The following is an 18,381-nucleotide window of genomic DNA, read 5'->3' as shown; positions in this document are numbered from 1 at the left end:
GGAGCACGGCACGGGCGAGACAGAGTTGCAGATTCCCGTCTACAATGGTTATAGCTATAGCTGACTCCAATCATAGCTGTGCAACAATGCGGTCATATTGTCAATGCAATTCCATAAACATTTTTCCTGTCACCTGGTTCACCCGCGCGAGCGATGTCGCGAATGTGGATGATTCACAGCAGGACATAACAGAACAGACATACATCCGCCCCAAGCGGGCAGGACTAGGCCGTCCGTTGCGTGGAATGGCATAACAATCGATGCAAAGGTGAAACGTTCAATAGCAATACGTACCACCACCGACTCGGTCCACTATTGTCCTGTCGACCTGTATGACTGTCATACGCCGTCAGACACGTGATGTGCGTGCAGTACTCTCGTATGAGTTGAGGGGAATGAGGTAAACTCACCAGGGTGCCAGGCCGCCATTTTTGAGAATCCAACATCAGTATGTAAACATTTGTGTATCCACAATGGATTCCATTGTGGATACACGATAGATGTTGGCTCCTGTCAGATGCATTAGGTGGGATTAGGGTTGCCACATACGTGGGTAAACTGCATTCTCCTAAAAAGTTTGCATAAAAAAGGTCAAGCAGGTTTTCGGTGGATTTTTTTTTTGAAAACTGGGGCCCTAAAGTCTGGAAATTCTAAACGAAGACTCCTAAAATAGGATCCTGAAGATCTAATCCAGGTTGGAGCTAGACCAGAAAGAAAATTACGGAATAAGCACAGACAAACAGACGTAACACTTCGAACATTTTTCGATTCAATTCATAGTCACGGAAACATATTCGCCCAATGCTAAAAGGACTAAGTTTGGCCGACCACCAACTAGGTGGCGGTAGTGAGTAAACGTCAAACTCGAACAAAAACTATGCGAGCGCCACGGTTGGGCAGTTGGCCAACTATCAAATTTTGAAAAAGACCGTTAAATCGGTGTACGATGAGAATTATCAGAGTGTTACGTCTGTTTGTCTGTGGAATAAGGCTACCATGCCTCACCAGCCAGATAGCTGGGTTTTAGCAAACTAACCATTACTTGTGGTAACACTTTGAGTGGCATGATGTAACGTTGCCGAGCGCGCTAGGTATTATTAGACCACTAATGTACATAGTTACATGAAGTGGATGATGAGGTACTTGAGTAACATTACAGCGTTTTTAACAGTTATTGCAACATTTGAGGTACCTGATCAATGCGGGGTGTCCTTCTCAATGTTCTGGAACTAACCTCAGTAATGCGACGCCTTATATTCATCACCGCGAAGTCGCTCTGGAAGATTCAGCCCGAACATTCTTCATCAACTCGCAATCACGCATTATATATTCTGCACTCCCTCATGCATAACATAAACGCTTGGCTTCCGGTCCTTTGGTTTGTTTTTGGCATTCATTCGTTGTTGAGACTTTTTAATCCCCAAATCCATAACATCTTTCGCGATGTCGATCGGACTCCTCCAGAAGTTTTGTTCTCACAATACGTCATCGTAAAAACGTCCATTCGGCCTTGAATCCACCATGTTTTCGTATGATTGCCAAGATGAAAGCCGCCTTCATGTCTCCAACATTGTTAATTCTTTCGAATAGCTCTTCATACTCACCCAAATGTTGCCGCATGTATCCACTCTCAGGTATCCACCTTCTGCAAGCTCCAGTTTTAACAACTTTTCAATCAGCGCAACCTTTCCAACCTTCACATAATAGTCCTTAAGCAGTATCCAAGCTTGTTGTACCGGCATCTTTGAGTATCCTTAGTTGAGCAACTTTGATCAGGAGGAATCCGATAGTTTGAAACGCCAACGCGTCGTTTGCCTTTGACTAGTGTCACTACCACGTGAAAATCAATATCATCATCAACATTGTTGTCACTTCGTGAAATGGCTCATATAAACCCGGAGAATAGAGATAAGTGACATTTCAACACACGAACACTAGCGCAAATTTTTCCTCACACAAAAGTGCATATGCAAATATTACCCAATCGAATTGGGTAAAACGGGTAAATAATGATAAAACTAACGTCCGGGGCAAGAGTGCAAATATTTTCCTCGCAGTTTCACCACCGACAAACCGACGTGACACTCTGTTTCCAAGATTGGCAAGAAATTTGAATCTCAAACCGTTTAAAAATCGTAACTCGTTCTGTCATTTTCATCTTTTGACAAAAGAAACCTTGAAGAAGATGACACAAAACAGCGCAAAACCGTCCAGCTGATCGATGTAAACATCACATGCACTCTTGCATGCACTCTTATTTCTATCTCACCAACAGAATACACAATCAACCATACAATGAAGCTTTTCAAAGAAATACCCTTCGATATGAAGCAAAAAAGTCAATATGTCGCAAATAAAATATCCCAATCATAAATACTTTCAGCGGATGAAATTGCATTTCAACGTTTAAAACGAAATGTCTTCATATTGTGCAAAACATTGAATGAAGGTTATACTTCGAAATGAGTAAAATAACTTGACAAGGTAAAGCTCCTGCACGCACGCACACATAAAGAGGAGGCTGTGTAGATCATCGCACAGATGGAGCTAGTGATTGAACGGAGAACTTATTTGCCAAGAAAAATTGGAAAAGTTGTATAAGCTGGCACGTCGGTTTGTCGGTGGTTTCACAACTACATCTACAAAAAGCCACGCATATATTTGAACGTGATTACCTCTATAGTCTATTTTACGAAACGACAACAGTGTTGATATTAACACTCACGGGCTTGGGCGCAACCTCCTGTCAAATTTTCATTCATGAAATGAGCGATCAGCTGATCCGAAACGTCTCGTAAAATGGCTCAAGGCAATCTAGCGTTCATCACCCTTCTCTTTCAAGCAGTCGCAGAGGATAGCAATTTTTTGTTTAATATTTTCATAGGGAAACGTTTCCGTATGAAAACAAACCTATGGTCCACTGCACGTACTTACGCTGGCCTGCTTACTCTCACAGAAAATTTGACGTTTGAGAGGTGCCGACACCGCTCAAACGTCGAATTTCGTGTGAGAGTAAGCAGGCCAGAATAAATTCGTGCAGTAATCCATCCTCCTCGGGAGCGAAACAGAGAAAGGTGATCAAACGTCAGATAGCCTTATAAACAGAACGGGTTACGTTCGTTACGTCACGAATTTGTCAGAAATATCTTACACGGGGAAACGAAATAACTCAAAATTGAGTCTTTTTCATCCATCTTGACAGCTAAGTAAAACCAGTCAAATTTGAGTTTTTTTTTTCTTTTTTTTTTGGTTTAAAATTTGGTTTTATTCATTTGTCTATTCAGGGTGTTTTACAAATAGTATTTAATTTATTATTCTAGGTTTAAATGAAAATTTAGAGCATCTACATCGATTCTTCCGTTACACTCGTTAACAAAGGTGACGTATTTCACAAAAATTTTCAAAATATTTATTCGCCTAAATCTGTTCATGCCCGTCAAAGCAGGCCTCAGCAGATCTTCAATCGTCAGTCTTCTCCATCCATTCATTACGGCCGCCAGCCTCTGCTGCAGGACCGTCCAAGCCGGGCCAACACGAGCACAGCCGCAGAATTTATGTTGAAGTGTTTCTGTTGTTCATCCGTCACAATTGGTGCCTAATAGGAATACTTAAAAAATGAGTAAACATGTCGTTTTAATCAATGCCTGATCGAATTATGCAGAAATTGAGATAGGCCTTTAGGAGCCTATTCTCGTCAGCTACTCTTTGCATCACAGAAAGCAGTTTCCTGTGCTCCCACTTCTCATTCACCAGCAGGTAGAGCTTCGATCGGTCCGTCGATGAGAGTTGTTTGTCTTGGATGTTGCGCCAAACACGCGGCCAGTCAATTCTTGGATTGTTTCGTTCCACTTTTGGCTGCTCCGTTAGCTGAACGAAGTGCCTATGGATGAGATCGGCGGAGGGGTTTTGTTGGATTAGATTTGGAATGTGGGAATAGTTTGAAAGGATGATTCTAATGTCGGGATGATCGATTGGAATTACTGGGTGGGGATGATCGTGAAATATAAGGGATTTATAATAAGGAATGGAGTCGATCTCTTTTAAATGGCGTTATTCGCAAAGTATTCAAATTTGAGTTGTTTCACTAAAAGGCCGTTTTGGATGAAATTGACTTTTTTGAGAACAGTGCGTTTTGGCTCAAATTAACCCAAAATCTAGTCCCACAAAAAAGATTTTTTTTTGGAAATTTAATTCAGAATACAATGTAAAGTGATGTTTGGAAGTTATTGAGGTGGAATTAACTTTATTGCAGTTTCATAAAAAATACATCATAAAGAGCACATAAAAAATAAATTCAATAAATAATATTGCTCGAGGCACCGTTAGCCGGAACTTGTGCTCTTCCCACGGTAGTCACGTTGCGTCGCCCTATCTGGCTCCACCTCCAGCTCTGGTTCCACCCTGCGATTGTTTTGCTGCCAAATTAAAAGAAACTAATAAGATTGCGTTCTTACTTTTATTTTATAAAAACTTACCGGCGATTTTGTTCTGAAACTAATCTCTTCCATTTTCGAACCGGCTCAACTTTATGTTCGATTTGTCCTCGGGTGCTTCCGGGATCTGCGGCAGCGCGTCGATGTATACATGGGTTTAGCGAAGAAGCACTGAAAAATCGAAAAATAGTTGAAGAATATGTTAAAATGTTTAATTAATTTGCTAACTTACCGTAATTCACAACGAAATCTGTCGAACTCTGAAACAAACATGGCGCACAATAAATTTTCATCCAAAATGAAGTGCGACCGCAGCACTTCATTTTGGGTACTTCCTCAGCCAGGGAAAAACAAAACAAATAACAACTCTCAATTCACCCAAAAGCAAGTCTTTGTTGATAACGAAGTTTAAGTAAAAAGTACCTCGCGATCAGTTCGGTTTGTACCCAAAAAGCAAGTGTTGTCACAATACTTCATTTTAAGTACTTTTTATCTCCGTTTTGAGTTATTTCGTTTCCCCGTGTATATGTTTCCGCAGGGGTGTGTATTTTGGCGATAATAAGCCTGTGCACACACAGCATATGCTGTCAAAATTCTTTTGTTCTCTGACTTTTACTGCAGTCGCATGCGATCTCTGTTTTGGTGCTGTCCTGCTCACTCTCACAGGAATTTTGAACACAGTGCTCGCAGTAAAAATTCAAAATCTCACAGCATGCAGAGGCTAATGCCAGAGTCATGAAATATTTCAATAGACCTTTTCATTTGACGTCTTAACTCTTAACCCTCCTTGTACATTAAGGTCATTTTTTAACCAAGCCGTGCACTACGTTAGCGAGCTGCTGCCAACGTGATGCATAAGCAAGTTTAAATCAACTGATTTTCTAATCTGTAACAGTTCTTCTGTCCAAGGGGAGCGCCCTTGGATGAACCAAATGTCAAAACCAACTTTCGTTTTCATAGAGCCTTTTTGAAAAGAAAAGTGGTTTTATCCCTCTAAAATTGGCTTTTCGGTCCGGAAAATTATGAGCGGGGTGATTCTATTACATCCGACAAGTAGCGGTACCCCTATAACCTCCCTGAAGAAGGCCCAAACCAAGGGCCGAAACGTCGGATGTAATAGAATCACCCCGCTCATAATTTTCCGGACCGAAAATCCAATTTTAGAGGGATAAATTCTGCCTATCAGTCGGTCGTTTCCACAATTAGAAAAGTGGTTTTGAAGTTTGGTTCATCCTAGGTGTACCACCATAGACTAATTTCAAGACCTCGATGTATTCTCCGTGCAGCTGAAACCCGGAATTTTCGACTAGCGAAGTTGGATTTTTCTCCAAATCCGTGCATCGGACCTAACTTCGGAAAAAGTGCGCTGTATAGCGGACCAGGTTTACTATACAGCGCACCACTTCCGAAGTTAGGTCCGACGCACGGATTTGGAGAAAAATCCAAGTTCGCTAGTCGAAAACTCCGATTTTCAACTAAATTGAGAATACCAAAGAAAACCATTAAATTTTCCGTGTCCAGTCCGGTACCCAATAAATATTCATTACCGTGTATTTTTTCCGTGTAAATTGCCTTTTGTGTAAATTATATTTAGCGTGTTACACCGATCTGACAACTCTGACAGTAAGAGACTAAATATAAATTACGTAAAGTGGGTACCGAGGATTGTTCGCAATCTACGAACTTGACTGCGGAAAAAACGCGACCGCCGCTGGTACCACTTCCCCTGGCCTATGGGGATGGCAGGTCCGTGTTAGCAGCTGTTGTTCAACCTTTGTAAACAATGGTATACGCACGGAGAAGCTGAAAAACTCAAAATTAGGCAGTTTTAACACCGACGAACCGACGTGACAGCTAGAACAAATCAATTCAAATTTGTTGTCCCCGACGCCATGATGAAAAATAGCCGAACACTCCCGCCTCCTCTATAACGGTTCGCGTTGTTTTGATAGCTTGACTCCAAACCCCCGTGTATTCATATAGGAAAAGGTTCGCGCCTGAGCTGATTTGACAGAAGCGTTCGCTCGCTTTGCTGGTCGACCGTTAAATTTAGGGGGGACACTTTTGAAACACCACTGTCACGTCGGTTCGTCGGTGGTTTTAAACTCAATTTTGAGTTCCTTTTCATCTCCCTTTTCATGCGCTCTTTCTGTTGTTGTCAGAAAGTGAAGAGAGAAACAGTCGAACTTTTGCAGTTCGAGTGCGTTAACCCAACACTAAGTTTCTAGCACAGTGTTCAAATTTGAGTGAATACAACCTAGTCAAAATTTCAGTTGGGTGAAAAAAACTTAAAATTAGGTATTTTTTCACATGGAAGCAAGCGGGAACAACCCAACATAAACATCAATTCCATCAGCTCAAAATTGGCTTGGCACACGCAACCCCGAAGTTGGGTGGAAAGAACTCACTTTAGGGTAGTTTCGTCTCTCCGTGCATGGACAGGACATGTCACATACTTACCTGGTGCTTACCTTACCGGTCAGGCTAAGGCCGGGGTGGCCTCTGCTGTACATAGTAGCCGCCTCCATTCCACTCGGTCCATGGCTGTTTGTCTCCAGTTCCGCACTCTGCGTAGGGTCCGCAGATCGTCCTCCACATGTCACATGAAAAGGCTTATTTTGTTTATATTATTAAGTGGATCATAAAGCTAGCAGCATACAAACAGACGTAACTCTAAGACCGTTCGCAATGCTGTTTTATTTTGTATGGCAAGTTTTAAAATTTTTAAAACTCGTCATACAAAATAAAACAGCATTGCGAACGGCCTAAGAGGAAATTCATCAAAACTTTTGCCCGATTTTTTTCATGAACACTAGAACCGTGCAGGATATTCTCCGTGCAGTTGAAACCCGAAATTTTCGACTTTAGCGAAATTGGATTTCTCCAAATCCTTGCGTCGGACCCTGGGAGGGAGACAATGAGGTACAGATACAGGTGGCGCAGATAAACATTGCGAACCACTAGTTGTCTCTTTTGTTCTACCGCTGGTCAAATGCAACTCAATTGGTGACGTCAGTAATTCAGTTGCATTTGATCAGCGGTAGAACAAAAGAGACAACTAGTGGTTCGCAATGTTTATATGCGCCACCTGTATCTGAACCGAGATCTGTATTGCTTTTTTTGCACCGTATTCGACCCCCTGCAGAAATTTTTTGTCACACCACAATATGTTCCCACCAGTTTCAGCATACATTGGTTCGTTTCACTGCTAGAAATTTTAAGCTTCGGTTACACTTTTTGGGTGGTGCATGGAATAATCGGTTTGTTTACTTGCTACTTTCCTTTATGTTTGACGTATGAACAAATATTTTAGACGATTGAACATTTGCACGGTAATCTATGAAGCAAAGCAAGATGCAATACCTCATTGGAAAATGTGTGTGTTATGAGCTGTCAAAACGAGTCCAAAATCAAAACAACGCTTTCTTCTTCTGTTGAGGTCTCAGCTGTTGAGGAAAGAGCGTAACTGGTATTAATATTTATTTCACATTGAAATCATACAAGTTCAATTCCATTTTCTTCCCAAAGAAACATGAGATAATTACAACAACTTACATGTTACGTAATAAAATTCAATCAGTAACGGTTTTTCGCTATTTTGAACAAACACTGAGAATGAACCACGGTAAAATATTTATATCTACTTCAGTCCTTATTCAAGGTTTGTCCGGAGAGGTGAAAGTTACACACCAAACAAAAACGAACGATGGGCATGCCGGCTGTGGTTGTTGGCACAATGAAGTTTTCTTGAAGTACGGTGAAGTTTTGTTTTACATTTCGTGTGTAGTATCTAGAATTCCCGACCTGGGAAGGACCTAACTTTGGAAGTGTTATGCTGTATGATGGACCAGGTGTACTATACACCCAGCTAACACAAAGTCTTACATGATGTTGAATAGGATGCAAAAGTGGAGACCATATGCGTACATGCTTCCGTTTAATCGCGTGTAAAGTGTGCGTATATCGCCTCCACTTTTGCATCCTATTCAACATCATATGCGATCGTGTTAGGTTCGACGCATGGATTTGGAGAAAAATCCAACTTCGCTAGTCGCTAGAAGAAAACTACTACACAAATTGCCTTTAATAGCTAATAATAGCCTAGGCCTTTTCAGTTAACAGGTCGGTGTATGCCACTGTTTAAAAGTGCAGAACAAAGGCGCAAACGCTGAACTATCATTTCCATAGGAGAACTGTCAAAGGCTCCAAAAAATCAGTTGATTTTAAACGTCTTCTGACTATAGGCCTATTTTCGTTTGTATCATTCAGCAACGTATACACTGGTAAATGTCAAAACAATCGAACACTAGCGCCTCTGGTCGAAGGCTTGTGGAAATTAAATGCAATTTAAATTGATCTTTAAATGCATGCGCCAAGCCGTTTTGTAGAGTGGTACGTCTGTTAGTCTATGCAAAAATCACAGAGAAACAGACGTAACACTCTTCCCATCGTTCACATTTTCAACTGTTGATTCAAAAATTTGGTACATAGTAGGTCGATTGGCCACTCGGGGCACTGCCATCGATTTTGCTCCTGTTTGACGTTTGCTCACTACCGCCGCCTAATGGTGACTCGGCCAAACACAGTACATTTAGCATTGGGCGATTGCGTTTTCGTGACGATGTTTTTTTTTATGAAATTTGTTCTAAGTGTTACGTCTGTTTCTCTGGTTGATTGTCCACTATCCGTTCAATATAGTAGCAAGGTCATTTGTAGTTGAACATTCATGAAAGTAAGTGTATAACTTCTGAAGCATCAGTTTTCACTATTTTGGACACATTCCTGCTTTTTGAACCTTCTCAAGTATATTTCGAACACTCGATGTTTATAGGGTAGTGGAGGTATTTTGGACCGGGCAGGTATTTTGGCCCACCTAGGGAGTTTTATGATATTTATCACATAATCTCTACTAAATCTTTGTAATTTTTTATTGGAACACGAAAAGTATTCAACTGTGTGATGACCAATATTTTGGATGTCAGTTAAATATGCTGTTCAGTATCAAAAATAGAGAAAATGTTTTCACTTCCAATGAAACGCACGGAAAAGCACCAAAAACAAAAGAGATGACAAATTTGTATTCGGCTTCGAAGAGGTATTAAATTTTACAAATATATATTTATTCCATGTGAATGTAGTTAGGGCCATGTAAGAACTCAAAATAAACTGTTCTTAACCTCGGTGGAGCGATAATATTTACTAAAATGGTGGTTTGAGGTATGGCCAAAATATGTTCAACATAATCAGATGTGGACATATTTTGGACCCCCTGCCAGATCCATCTCTCCTGTTCCTTCTAAAGGGAGAAAACATTCATGCCAATGTAATGTACTCTGAAAACAAATGAATATAATAAGTTGGGACCTCCCGTGATCTGAGTTGTTATACGTTTATTTCACAATGAGATTGTTGTGGGTTCGATTTGTTCTAACACATTTTCGCCAAGTTGTTTCGTTTCGATTCAATTTATGCCCTAACAACTTTTCCACAAGTTGAAGTTTTCAGGTGTTCAGTCATCCAGTTTAGAAAAGTTGTCCTTTTCGGCAATCAGTTGTTGACTGAGACACTGTGTTATCTAATGTATGTTTGATAAATTATGTATCATTCAAATTACTTATTTTTGATGGCCTTTCCACTCATTACAATATGTGTGGATCGCCTTTATATTTAGCAAAATCACTAGACTTTCACACTTCCTATGAAGCGTTACGTAATTTATACATGGTGACTTACGTCATGCAATAGTTAATAAATACACGTTTTGCGTAATTTTTTTTTATGAAACATCATACTACAATGCGTAAAAACTGGCAATAGCAACAAAATTTCACCTTTTTTACCGTTACGTAATTTTTAAACGAAGGAACTGAGGCAGGGAACTGCCTCAAAAAATGAATAGAAAAGATGCAATCTTCACGTAGTTTTAACAATGTTTAAATTTTTGCTGAGGTGGCTTTCATTTCATCAATCAATTGAAGTTTAATTTGGTGGGCCAAAATATGTGCACTTGGTGGTCCAAAATAAAGTCAGGTGGTCCAAAATAGAAGCCCGAGATCCTTCAGGAGTTTTGATATTTCTTGTATTTACTACAACAATTTTGAGTTCTGTTTGGCCTTTTTCGACAGAAAACATGTTGCTCTACGTAATGCCTACTGAAATTATCCACGTTCAGAAGTGGGGACCTTCTTTTTTCGCTGAATTGTTCATCCACTTCCTAAAGCGGTCCAAAATACCTCCCTTACCCTAGCCATTTGGAACTAATTCTGTAGAAACCACAAATGACAGATGTTTACCTTGAAACAAAATTTATTTCACATGCTATATAATACAGTTAAAACCAAATGCATTGCTCTCTGCTGCCATATATGTACACAATGAAGTGTTATAAAAGCGATCGATGCGCCGCCATCTCCAAATGATTGCCAGTCAAGTTATCGGATTATCCTTCTTTAAGGGCGGACGGGACGGTCGAGAAAATATCCGCCATTGCTCTGTTGCTACTAAGATGGTAATCTCAGATTCTACTTCATATTTTGCAACAAAAACCTATCATTGTGTATGCTCACTTGCAGTGCATATGCTGATTGGTTTTCAGCATCTTCAGTGCGATAGGTCTCGAGATTACCATCTTCAAAATCGCGAGGCAAATTGTTAGAAAGAGAGGCAAGATGGGAAAAATAACACGGCGTCCCGTTTCACCTTAAATGACGGTCCATATTTGTTTACAAACATTTCATATCATTAAATCTATATAAATAAAAATGGAATGGTGTTTGTATGTCACGAATAGGCTCGGGAACGGGTCAACAGATCGACATGATTCTTTCACTGTTGCATTCCGCCACGGCTCCGACGTGTTCGAACGAAGAAATAATTAGGAAAAGTGATCGGGAAGGCAAGAAAAACGGGAAAATCAGAAATTCCATTGTGAGGGGCATTTCTTAATGGAACCGGATGTCATAAAACAGAGTAGGCAGGCAGTACGACGTTTGCCGGGACGACTAGTCTATAATAAAAATATATCATTAATCATCATTAATAATAGTATTATTGTGTGTATTAGCGTGGGTCAACGTTGTATGGAGAAACATTAAATTTGATCGTATCAACCCGGAACAAAGCTTTTTCAATCTATATTAGCGTCCAACACAACTGTGCAAAATTTGGGAGCGATTGGTTGTGTCCCCGTATTCCGCATTGCGATTGAAATTTGTATGGAAGTTAGTATGGGAAAACGTACTTTTTTTTGCATTTTCCTCATAAGTTGAATTTTTAGTCGAATACCATGTACGTTTTTCCATACTGATTGATTGATTTGTCTTTATTAAAGAGACTTTCAGCCCTTGGCTGGTTCGTCTTTTTTTTCCATACTAAATTTCATACAAATTTCAATCGCAATACGAAATACGGGGAAGCAACCAATCGCTCCCAAATTTTGCACAGTTACTTTGGACGCTAAAATGAATCGAAAAAGCTTTGTTCCGAAAAGTCGACTTTGTTGACCCAGTCTAATGTGTATAGTAAAAAGAGGGTTGTTAAGAACGTTGTATCATATTTTGCTATAAGGGCCGTAGGATCTGTTGTTGCTTTACTGTTTGAAACTTTTGAATTAATGGTAGCCACAATTCAACATATAGTCACAATATATTCTGTTGTATTTTCGGAACAAGTTTTATCAGAGCATTTTTTATTGTATTTTATGCGATTATAATGACTACAGCCACATATAACCACACGACGCATTTCATACCGATTCTTTTGAGCATTCCATGTATTGCTGAAACGCCACCGAGGAGTCTCTCATTGGCATGTGTCTGGAGTAGTTCGCTTTCTGTTTACCCATCCTGCCGCCCATATCGGAAGTTGGAGGACTACCGCCAGTCACACCATCCATCGGAGAGACCCAATCCCTGCGTTGCGAGGACCGACCTTTACATTCCGCCTGTTAATACTACATAATAAACACATTATTATTAAATAATTGAGTTTGCGATCCGAGAGTCGGTTGGCAGCAGGCAGGTATGTGCGAGCGGCCGGGCGCGATATTCACGCAGTTTCGCGCCTTGCTTATCCGCACACACTATACCAGGCCGAAACCCTAACGTGTCGAAGGCCCTACGCTCTCGCATTTCTTGTCCCGACGGGCCTTTGGTGTTCGGTCATGCAGTATTCAACATGTTTAATACGCTTTCCATGCTTCCTGATGACCAGACCATATGCCTTCCCTTCAGCGCGAATCAATATGCAACGCCTGTGGTTATTGGCTTACACAGTTGATGTGGTATTTCCTCAGGGGTTACCACGATAACTCATCATCCATCCTTTCGACCATACGGAGGTATGTAGCGAGCGTTAACAACATTTTTAAACCGCGCGAACCAAGCTCGACGGCAATATGTACAGTTTTCCTCAAGATTCGATTATAACCCAATAATCGGAAAACGTGCTTCCATACCGCAAAACGGTCACGTTCTTCGCGCACCGATATGTAACTGTCAACTATGTCTGCTGCGGCGGTGCGGTGGCTCCTTTCACTGTCGGATTCAATCTGGAGGCGGAAGTACACATCCGACAATCGTCCGCGTCCAAGTATTACACGTACCGACATGGTTTTCTCTGTCCATTCGGAAAATCGCTGCCGTTGCTGTTTCGGCGATAATCACGGGTATCCCGAATGAAACGTTTCTATGGATTGACAATACAGGTTATCATGATCATGACGTCTTGAACTCGGTCTTGAACAGAATTTGTTGTTTAATGGTCTAAGACAGCTTACGAAACCGAATATTTCTGTTAAAGACAAATAAAATCCGTTTAACTAATGAGCTTAAAGTTACAACCATTTACCATATGGTACAGCGAATGGTGAAATATTTCACCATCACAAAGAAAATGCTATTTTTCGAATTTTGCCTGTTTTACATATGTTCAACCAACTTTGTCATAATCGGTGAATTAAAGAAAATCTGTACGCTTTGTCGTAACCATGGAATCAGTTATAAATCTACAATATGAACTATATCACGAATCGTAACTCTCTATTCGGGCTGTGCCACGCACTTCCGACCGGTAGCTAGTACCAACAAAGAGCGATTCGATTGACCGGGAAATCTGGAACGTTTGTGCGAACCTTTTGAACCAGATTGGCCTCATGGATGTTTGTCATGTCCACAAAGCAAACCAAACGTACGCACGCACAAATTTCTGTCCTGTACCTATCTACCAATGCAATGTGTGTGGCGTGAGGTAACAATCGAAATGAGTAAATTCAATAACAGCCAGCAGGAGAAATGATTGTTTTCGTGCGAAAATCCCACAATCTGAGGTGGGTAGTGCTGCTACCGACCACCTCTACCTATAGGTTATCCGATCAAAGGGAAAGTTTTAATTAAAAGAAATATTTGCTCATGCACATTCCGAGAGGGGAGGTGTCTGGTTTGAGAGAGCTGAAATTTTGCAATCGGATCCAATCCAGGTTGCAGGGTGGAAAATTCGATTAACACGTTTCAAACACACACATCGGTCTATGCGACTGCTAGTTAGGAATATCACATAGCACCACCTGAATGGATTCTTGCCCTTATGGTACCTACCTTTTGAACGCCAACCAAGTGCATAATCGAACACACACACCCACAGAAGACAAGAGCCAAAGAGCCCTCATTTGAAAGAATGAACCCTTTTGTAACCTCTGTTTGTATGTTCTTCTCCATTCCATTTCAGATGCACCATCCAATCCAGATGAAACCTGCCGATAGTGAAAACAGAAACGGTAAGTGTTAAGCTTTTGTGCTCACTCATTTGATCCTATATGTTGGAAAAGCGATTCAAGGTGAAGGACTGTGTACATAGTAGCTTCCCTTTCTTATCCATTACCGCTCTCAAATCTCATTTGAGGTCTCAAGCATCCATTTATGTAACAGAAACACGTGAAATTGAAAATTTTCCACCCTAATTTGGAAGAATTCTGAAGCTCATTGCTTTAAGACAAGTAAAAGTTTTTGCATGTAAAGATTTAAGAAAATTGACTAATGATTCTTTCAAAAACTCTTTCAAGATTTAATTTGGAAATTTGGTTCAGCGATTGCTTATAAATTCCTACAAGGTTTTTTTTCAGAAACTCCACTAGAGATTCCTCCACAAATTTATCAAAGAATACTTTTAGAAAACCTTGAATGCAAAAATTTCTCCAGGGACTCCTTACGAAAATTCTTTCGATATTTATTCAGAAGTTCTTTCTGTTTTTTTTTGGGAAAATCTTCCAATTTTTAGAATCTCCTTGGGAGAATCTGTCATGGATTGCATAAGGAATTCCTCCATGAATTGCTTCAGAAATTCGACCAAAGAGTTTTTCAGAAAGTTTCTTTACAAAATCCTTCAAAAAAAATCTCCACAAACACTTTCGGAGGAGTTTAAGAAAATCCTTCAAATAATCCTTCAGGGATTCCTTCGAAAATTTCTCCAAGTATTCTTCCAGACATCCCTTCTCAAAATCTTTTAAACATTCATTCGAAAATTTCCCATGGGATTTAAAAATTCTCACAAGGATTCCTTCAAAAACTACTCTACGGTTCTCTTCCAAAGTGTTTAAAAATAATCCCTTTAGAAAATATTGCAAGGATTACTCAAGTGTCCACGAGAATGCTTTAGAAATTGCTCTTGTAATTACTTCAGATTTTCTTCCATGGTCTTGTCCAGGGTTCATAAAATCTTACATAGAAATTAGAAAATTTTCAAAGTTTCATTTGAAATTTCTTTCAGAAAACCCACCATGGATACTGTCTGTTTGTAAATTTCAATTATAATTTTAGTACAAATTCTTTTAGATACTTCATCTAGAACTCGTTTAGAAAATGTTCCATGGGATGCTTCTGACATCGCTGTGTACAGGCCTTTCGTAAACTACATTAGAAAGAATCCAGAAAATATATAAAAAATCTCCAAGTATTCTTTATGAAAATGTGAAAATTCCTCCATAATTTCTTTATGAATTTCGTCACAGTTACCTCCTGAAACTCCTGCAGAGTTTTTTCCCAAAATTTCTCCAAGTATTCCTCTACTGAACAGTTCACAGATTCTTCAAGAAATTCCTCCAGTGAACCAGAAAATCTGAAAAAAAAAATTCGGAAATATCTCCTGAGGCTGTTTTATGAATTTATTTAGAAATTCCATCGCAAAATCTTCCAAAGGCTTTTTCCAGAAATTCTTCCAGGGACTTTTTCAAAAACTTCGCCAGGAATTTCGTGGGAAATTGTCGAAAGAAAGTCACCTGGAATTTCTTCAAGGATTTCTCCAAAGATTTTTTTCTCCAAAGATTGCAGACAAACTTCTGCAGCAATTCGAGAGGAGTTCCGACGAACGTCTGGAAGAAATCCCGAGGAACTCCTGCAGGAATATCAGAAGAACTCCTGGAGGACTTCCCGAGATACCTCTGGAAAAATTCCCGATGAACTCTTGGAGAAATACCCGGAGAACTCCTAAAGGGATACTTGGGGAACTGTTGGAGGAATTCCCGAGCGATTGCTGGAGAAATTCCAGAGGAACTCCTAGAGGAATTTCCGAGGAACTCCTGGATCAATTCCTGGGGGACTCCTGGTGCAATTCTCCAGGAACTCCTGCCACAATTCCTAGAGAACTTCTGCAGAAATTCCTGAGAAACTCCTGGAAAAATATCAGGGACACTCCTGGAGGACTTCCCGAAACGGGAAAAGTTCCCGTTGAACTTTTGGAGAAATACCCGGAGAACTCCTAGAGGGATACTCGTTGAGCTCCTGCAAAAAATGCCGTGGAATTTCTGCAGGAATTCCCGAGGAACTTCTGGAGGAATTTCCGAGGATCAACTTGAGGAATTCCTTAAGTACTCCTGAATCAATTCTTGGGAAAATCCTGGTGAAATTCCCGAGGAACTCCTGAAACAATTTCCGGGAATTCCTGCAGCAAATCTCGAAGAACTCCTGGAGGAAATCCAGACGAACTCCTGTAGGAGTATTAGAAGAACTCTTGGAAAATCTTGGAGAAACACCCGAGGAACTACAAGAGGGTTACTCAGGGAGCTCCTGAAAAAATTACCGAAGAACTCCTGGAGAAATTCCCGAACAATTTCTGGAGAAATTCCCGAGGAAATCCTAGATCAATTATTGGGGAACTCCTGGAACAGTTCCTGGGGAACTCCTGGAGGAATATCAGAGGATCGAGGAGTTCCTCTGTGATTTAGGAGTTCCTCGGGAATTTCTCCAGGAATTAACGAGAAACTTCTGGTGGGCTTTCCGAGGAACTTCTGGAGGAATTCCAAGGAACTCCAGGAGCGATTGCCGAGGAAATTCACGAGAAATTTTCGAGGAACTCGAGGAGGAAAGCCGAGGAACTCCTGGAAGAAATCCTGAGGAACTTTTGGAAGAATTCCCGAGGAACTCCTGGAAGAACTCCCGAGGAACTCCTGGAAGAATTCCCGGGAAATTCCTGGAGGAAACCCTGAGGAACTCCAGGAGGAACGCCGGAGGAACACCTGGAAGAATTCTCGAGGAACTCTTGGAGGAATTTTCGATGAACTCATGGAGGGATTTCCCAGGAACTCCTGGAGGAATTCTCAAAGAATTCCTGGAGCAATTCATGAGGTAATCCAGGAGCGATTGCCGAGGAATTTTACGAGGACTTTTCGAGGAACTCCTGGAGGAATTCCCGGGGATCTTCTGCAGCAATTCACGAGAAACTCCTGAAGGAATATCAGGGGAACTGCTGGAGAAATTAATAAGGAACTTCTGGTGGAGGAATTCCCGACGAACTCCTGTAAATATTCCTGAGAAACTTCTGGAGGAATTCTCAAGGATCACCTGGAGGAATTGATGATGATGATGATTGTGTACCCACCATCAGCGCAAGGATTACCTATGGCTGCAGAGTCATACCGGAAGGGAATGATCTACCTGATGGTTTGTTGTAGCAGGGTAAGCTAAATTCACTGGAGACCTTCGGAATACAACACGGTGGTTGTTATCTCGTGACAAAGTCACCCAAAATCCCAAGTATCATGTAATTAATTAAGGTATAATTAATTATTTAGTTGACCAATTACTTGATTTCACCTGAAATAGTAAATATTATTATTATGATGCATAGAATTATAATTGACCTAAATTACAATCAAAACTTTATTAACCTGAATAGCGCTGAAATAAATCGTTATTACCGTTATATTCAAGTTAAAGTTGAAATCAAGCAAATAACACTGAAACAAATGGTATATTAGTAGTAAAAAAAATAATACAAAAATAAAATATAACATAAAAAAATTAAACAAATTTTGATATGGTAATTTTCCTGCATTTAAATTAATCAAGCTGGAAAATTACGAAATCTAAATTGGCCGTAACGCACCATTATAAGGTAATCTACGTTACGGATACCCAAGAATCACCTGGAGGAATTCTTGAGAAACTTATAGAAACTGCTAAGCTAGGAGTTCCTGAAGAACTGTTGAAGGTATTTCCGGAGGACAATGAATTTCCGGGTACCAGGAGGAATTTCCCTTGGGTTTTCCTGGGAACTTCCAAAGAAATCGTTGAATTTCCAGGTGAATCTTGGAAGGATTCCTGAGCAACTTCTTTGAGAAATCCGAAGAAAATCCTGGATGAATGTTCGTTAAAATGCTGCATGAATATCTGAGGAACTCCTACGGGAATTTCCCATGAATTTGCTGAAAATTCTTGGAGAGAATGTCCGATGCAAATATGGAGGAATACCCAGAGAAAATTTTGAAAAATTTCCAGAAATCTCTTGGAGGGAGTTTCATATTAATGTTGGACAAATTCTTGCGGAGCTCTTGAAGGGGTTCCCGTAAAACTCCTAGAGAACACCTGGAGGGATTGCAGTGGAATTCGTGGAAAAAAATCGCTAGAAAATTCTAGAGGAATTTACATGGAACAGCTGGAGAGGTTTATGAAGAACTAGA

The 18,381-nt window shown here is 40.4% G+C and overlaps 2 protein-coding genes across 9 annotated transcripts in view; both read left to right on the top strand.

Annotated features, from left to right (window-relative positions):
- Positions 1–18,381, top strand: part of LOC115262131 (CUGBP Elav-like family member 2) — a 1,100,715-nt gene that overhangs the window by 683,551 nt on the left and 398,783 nt on the right. For all 8 annotated transcript variants that reach the window (XM_062849221.1, XM_062849222.1, XM_062849220.1 and 5 more), the window contains one exon: positions 14,157–14,205. In XM_062849221.1, the coding sequence (XP_062705205.1) occupies positions 14,157–14,205 (49 nt within the window). The remainder of the gene's footprint in view (positions 1–14,156; positions 14,206–18,381) is intronic.
- Positions 1–18,381, top strand: part of LOC134287425 (uncharacterized) — a 429,578-nt gene that overhangs the window by 209,807 nt on the left and 201,390 nt on the right. The window lies entirely within an intron of this gene.

This window comes from Aedes albopictus, chromosome 2 (assembly GCF_035046485.1).
Source record: "Aedes albopictus strain Foshan chromosome 2, AalbF5, whole genome shotgun sequence".
Lineage (NCBI taxonomy): Eukaryota > Metazoa > Arthropoda > Insecta > Diptera > Culicidae > Aedes > Aedes albopictus.
This window is presented reverse-complemented; position numbering and strand designations above follow the sequence as displayed.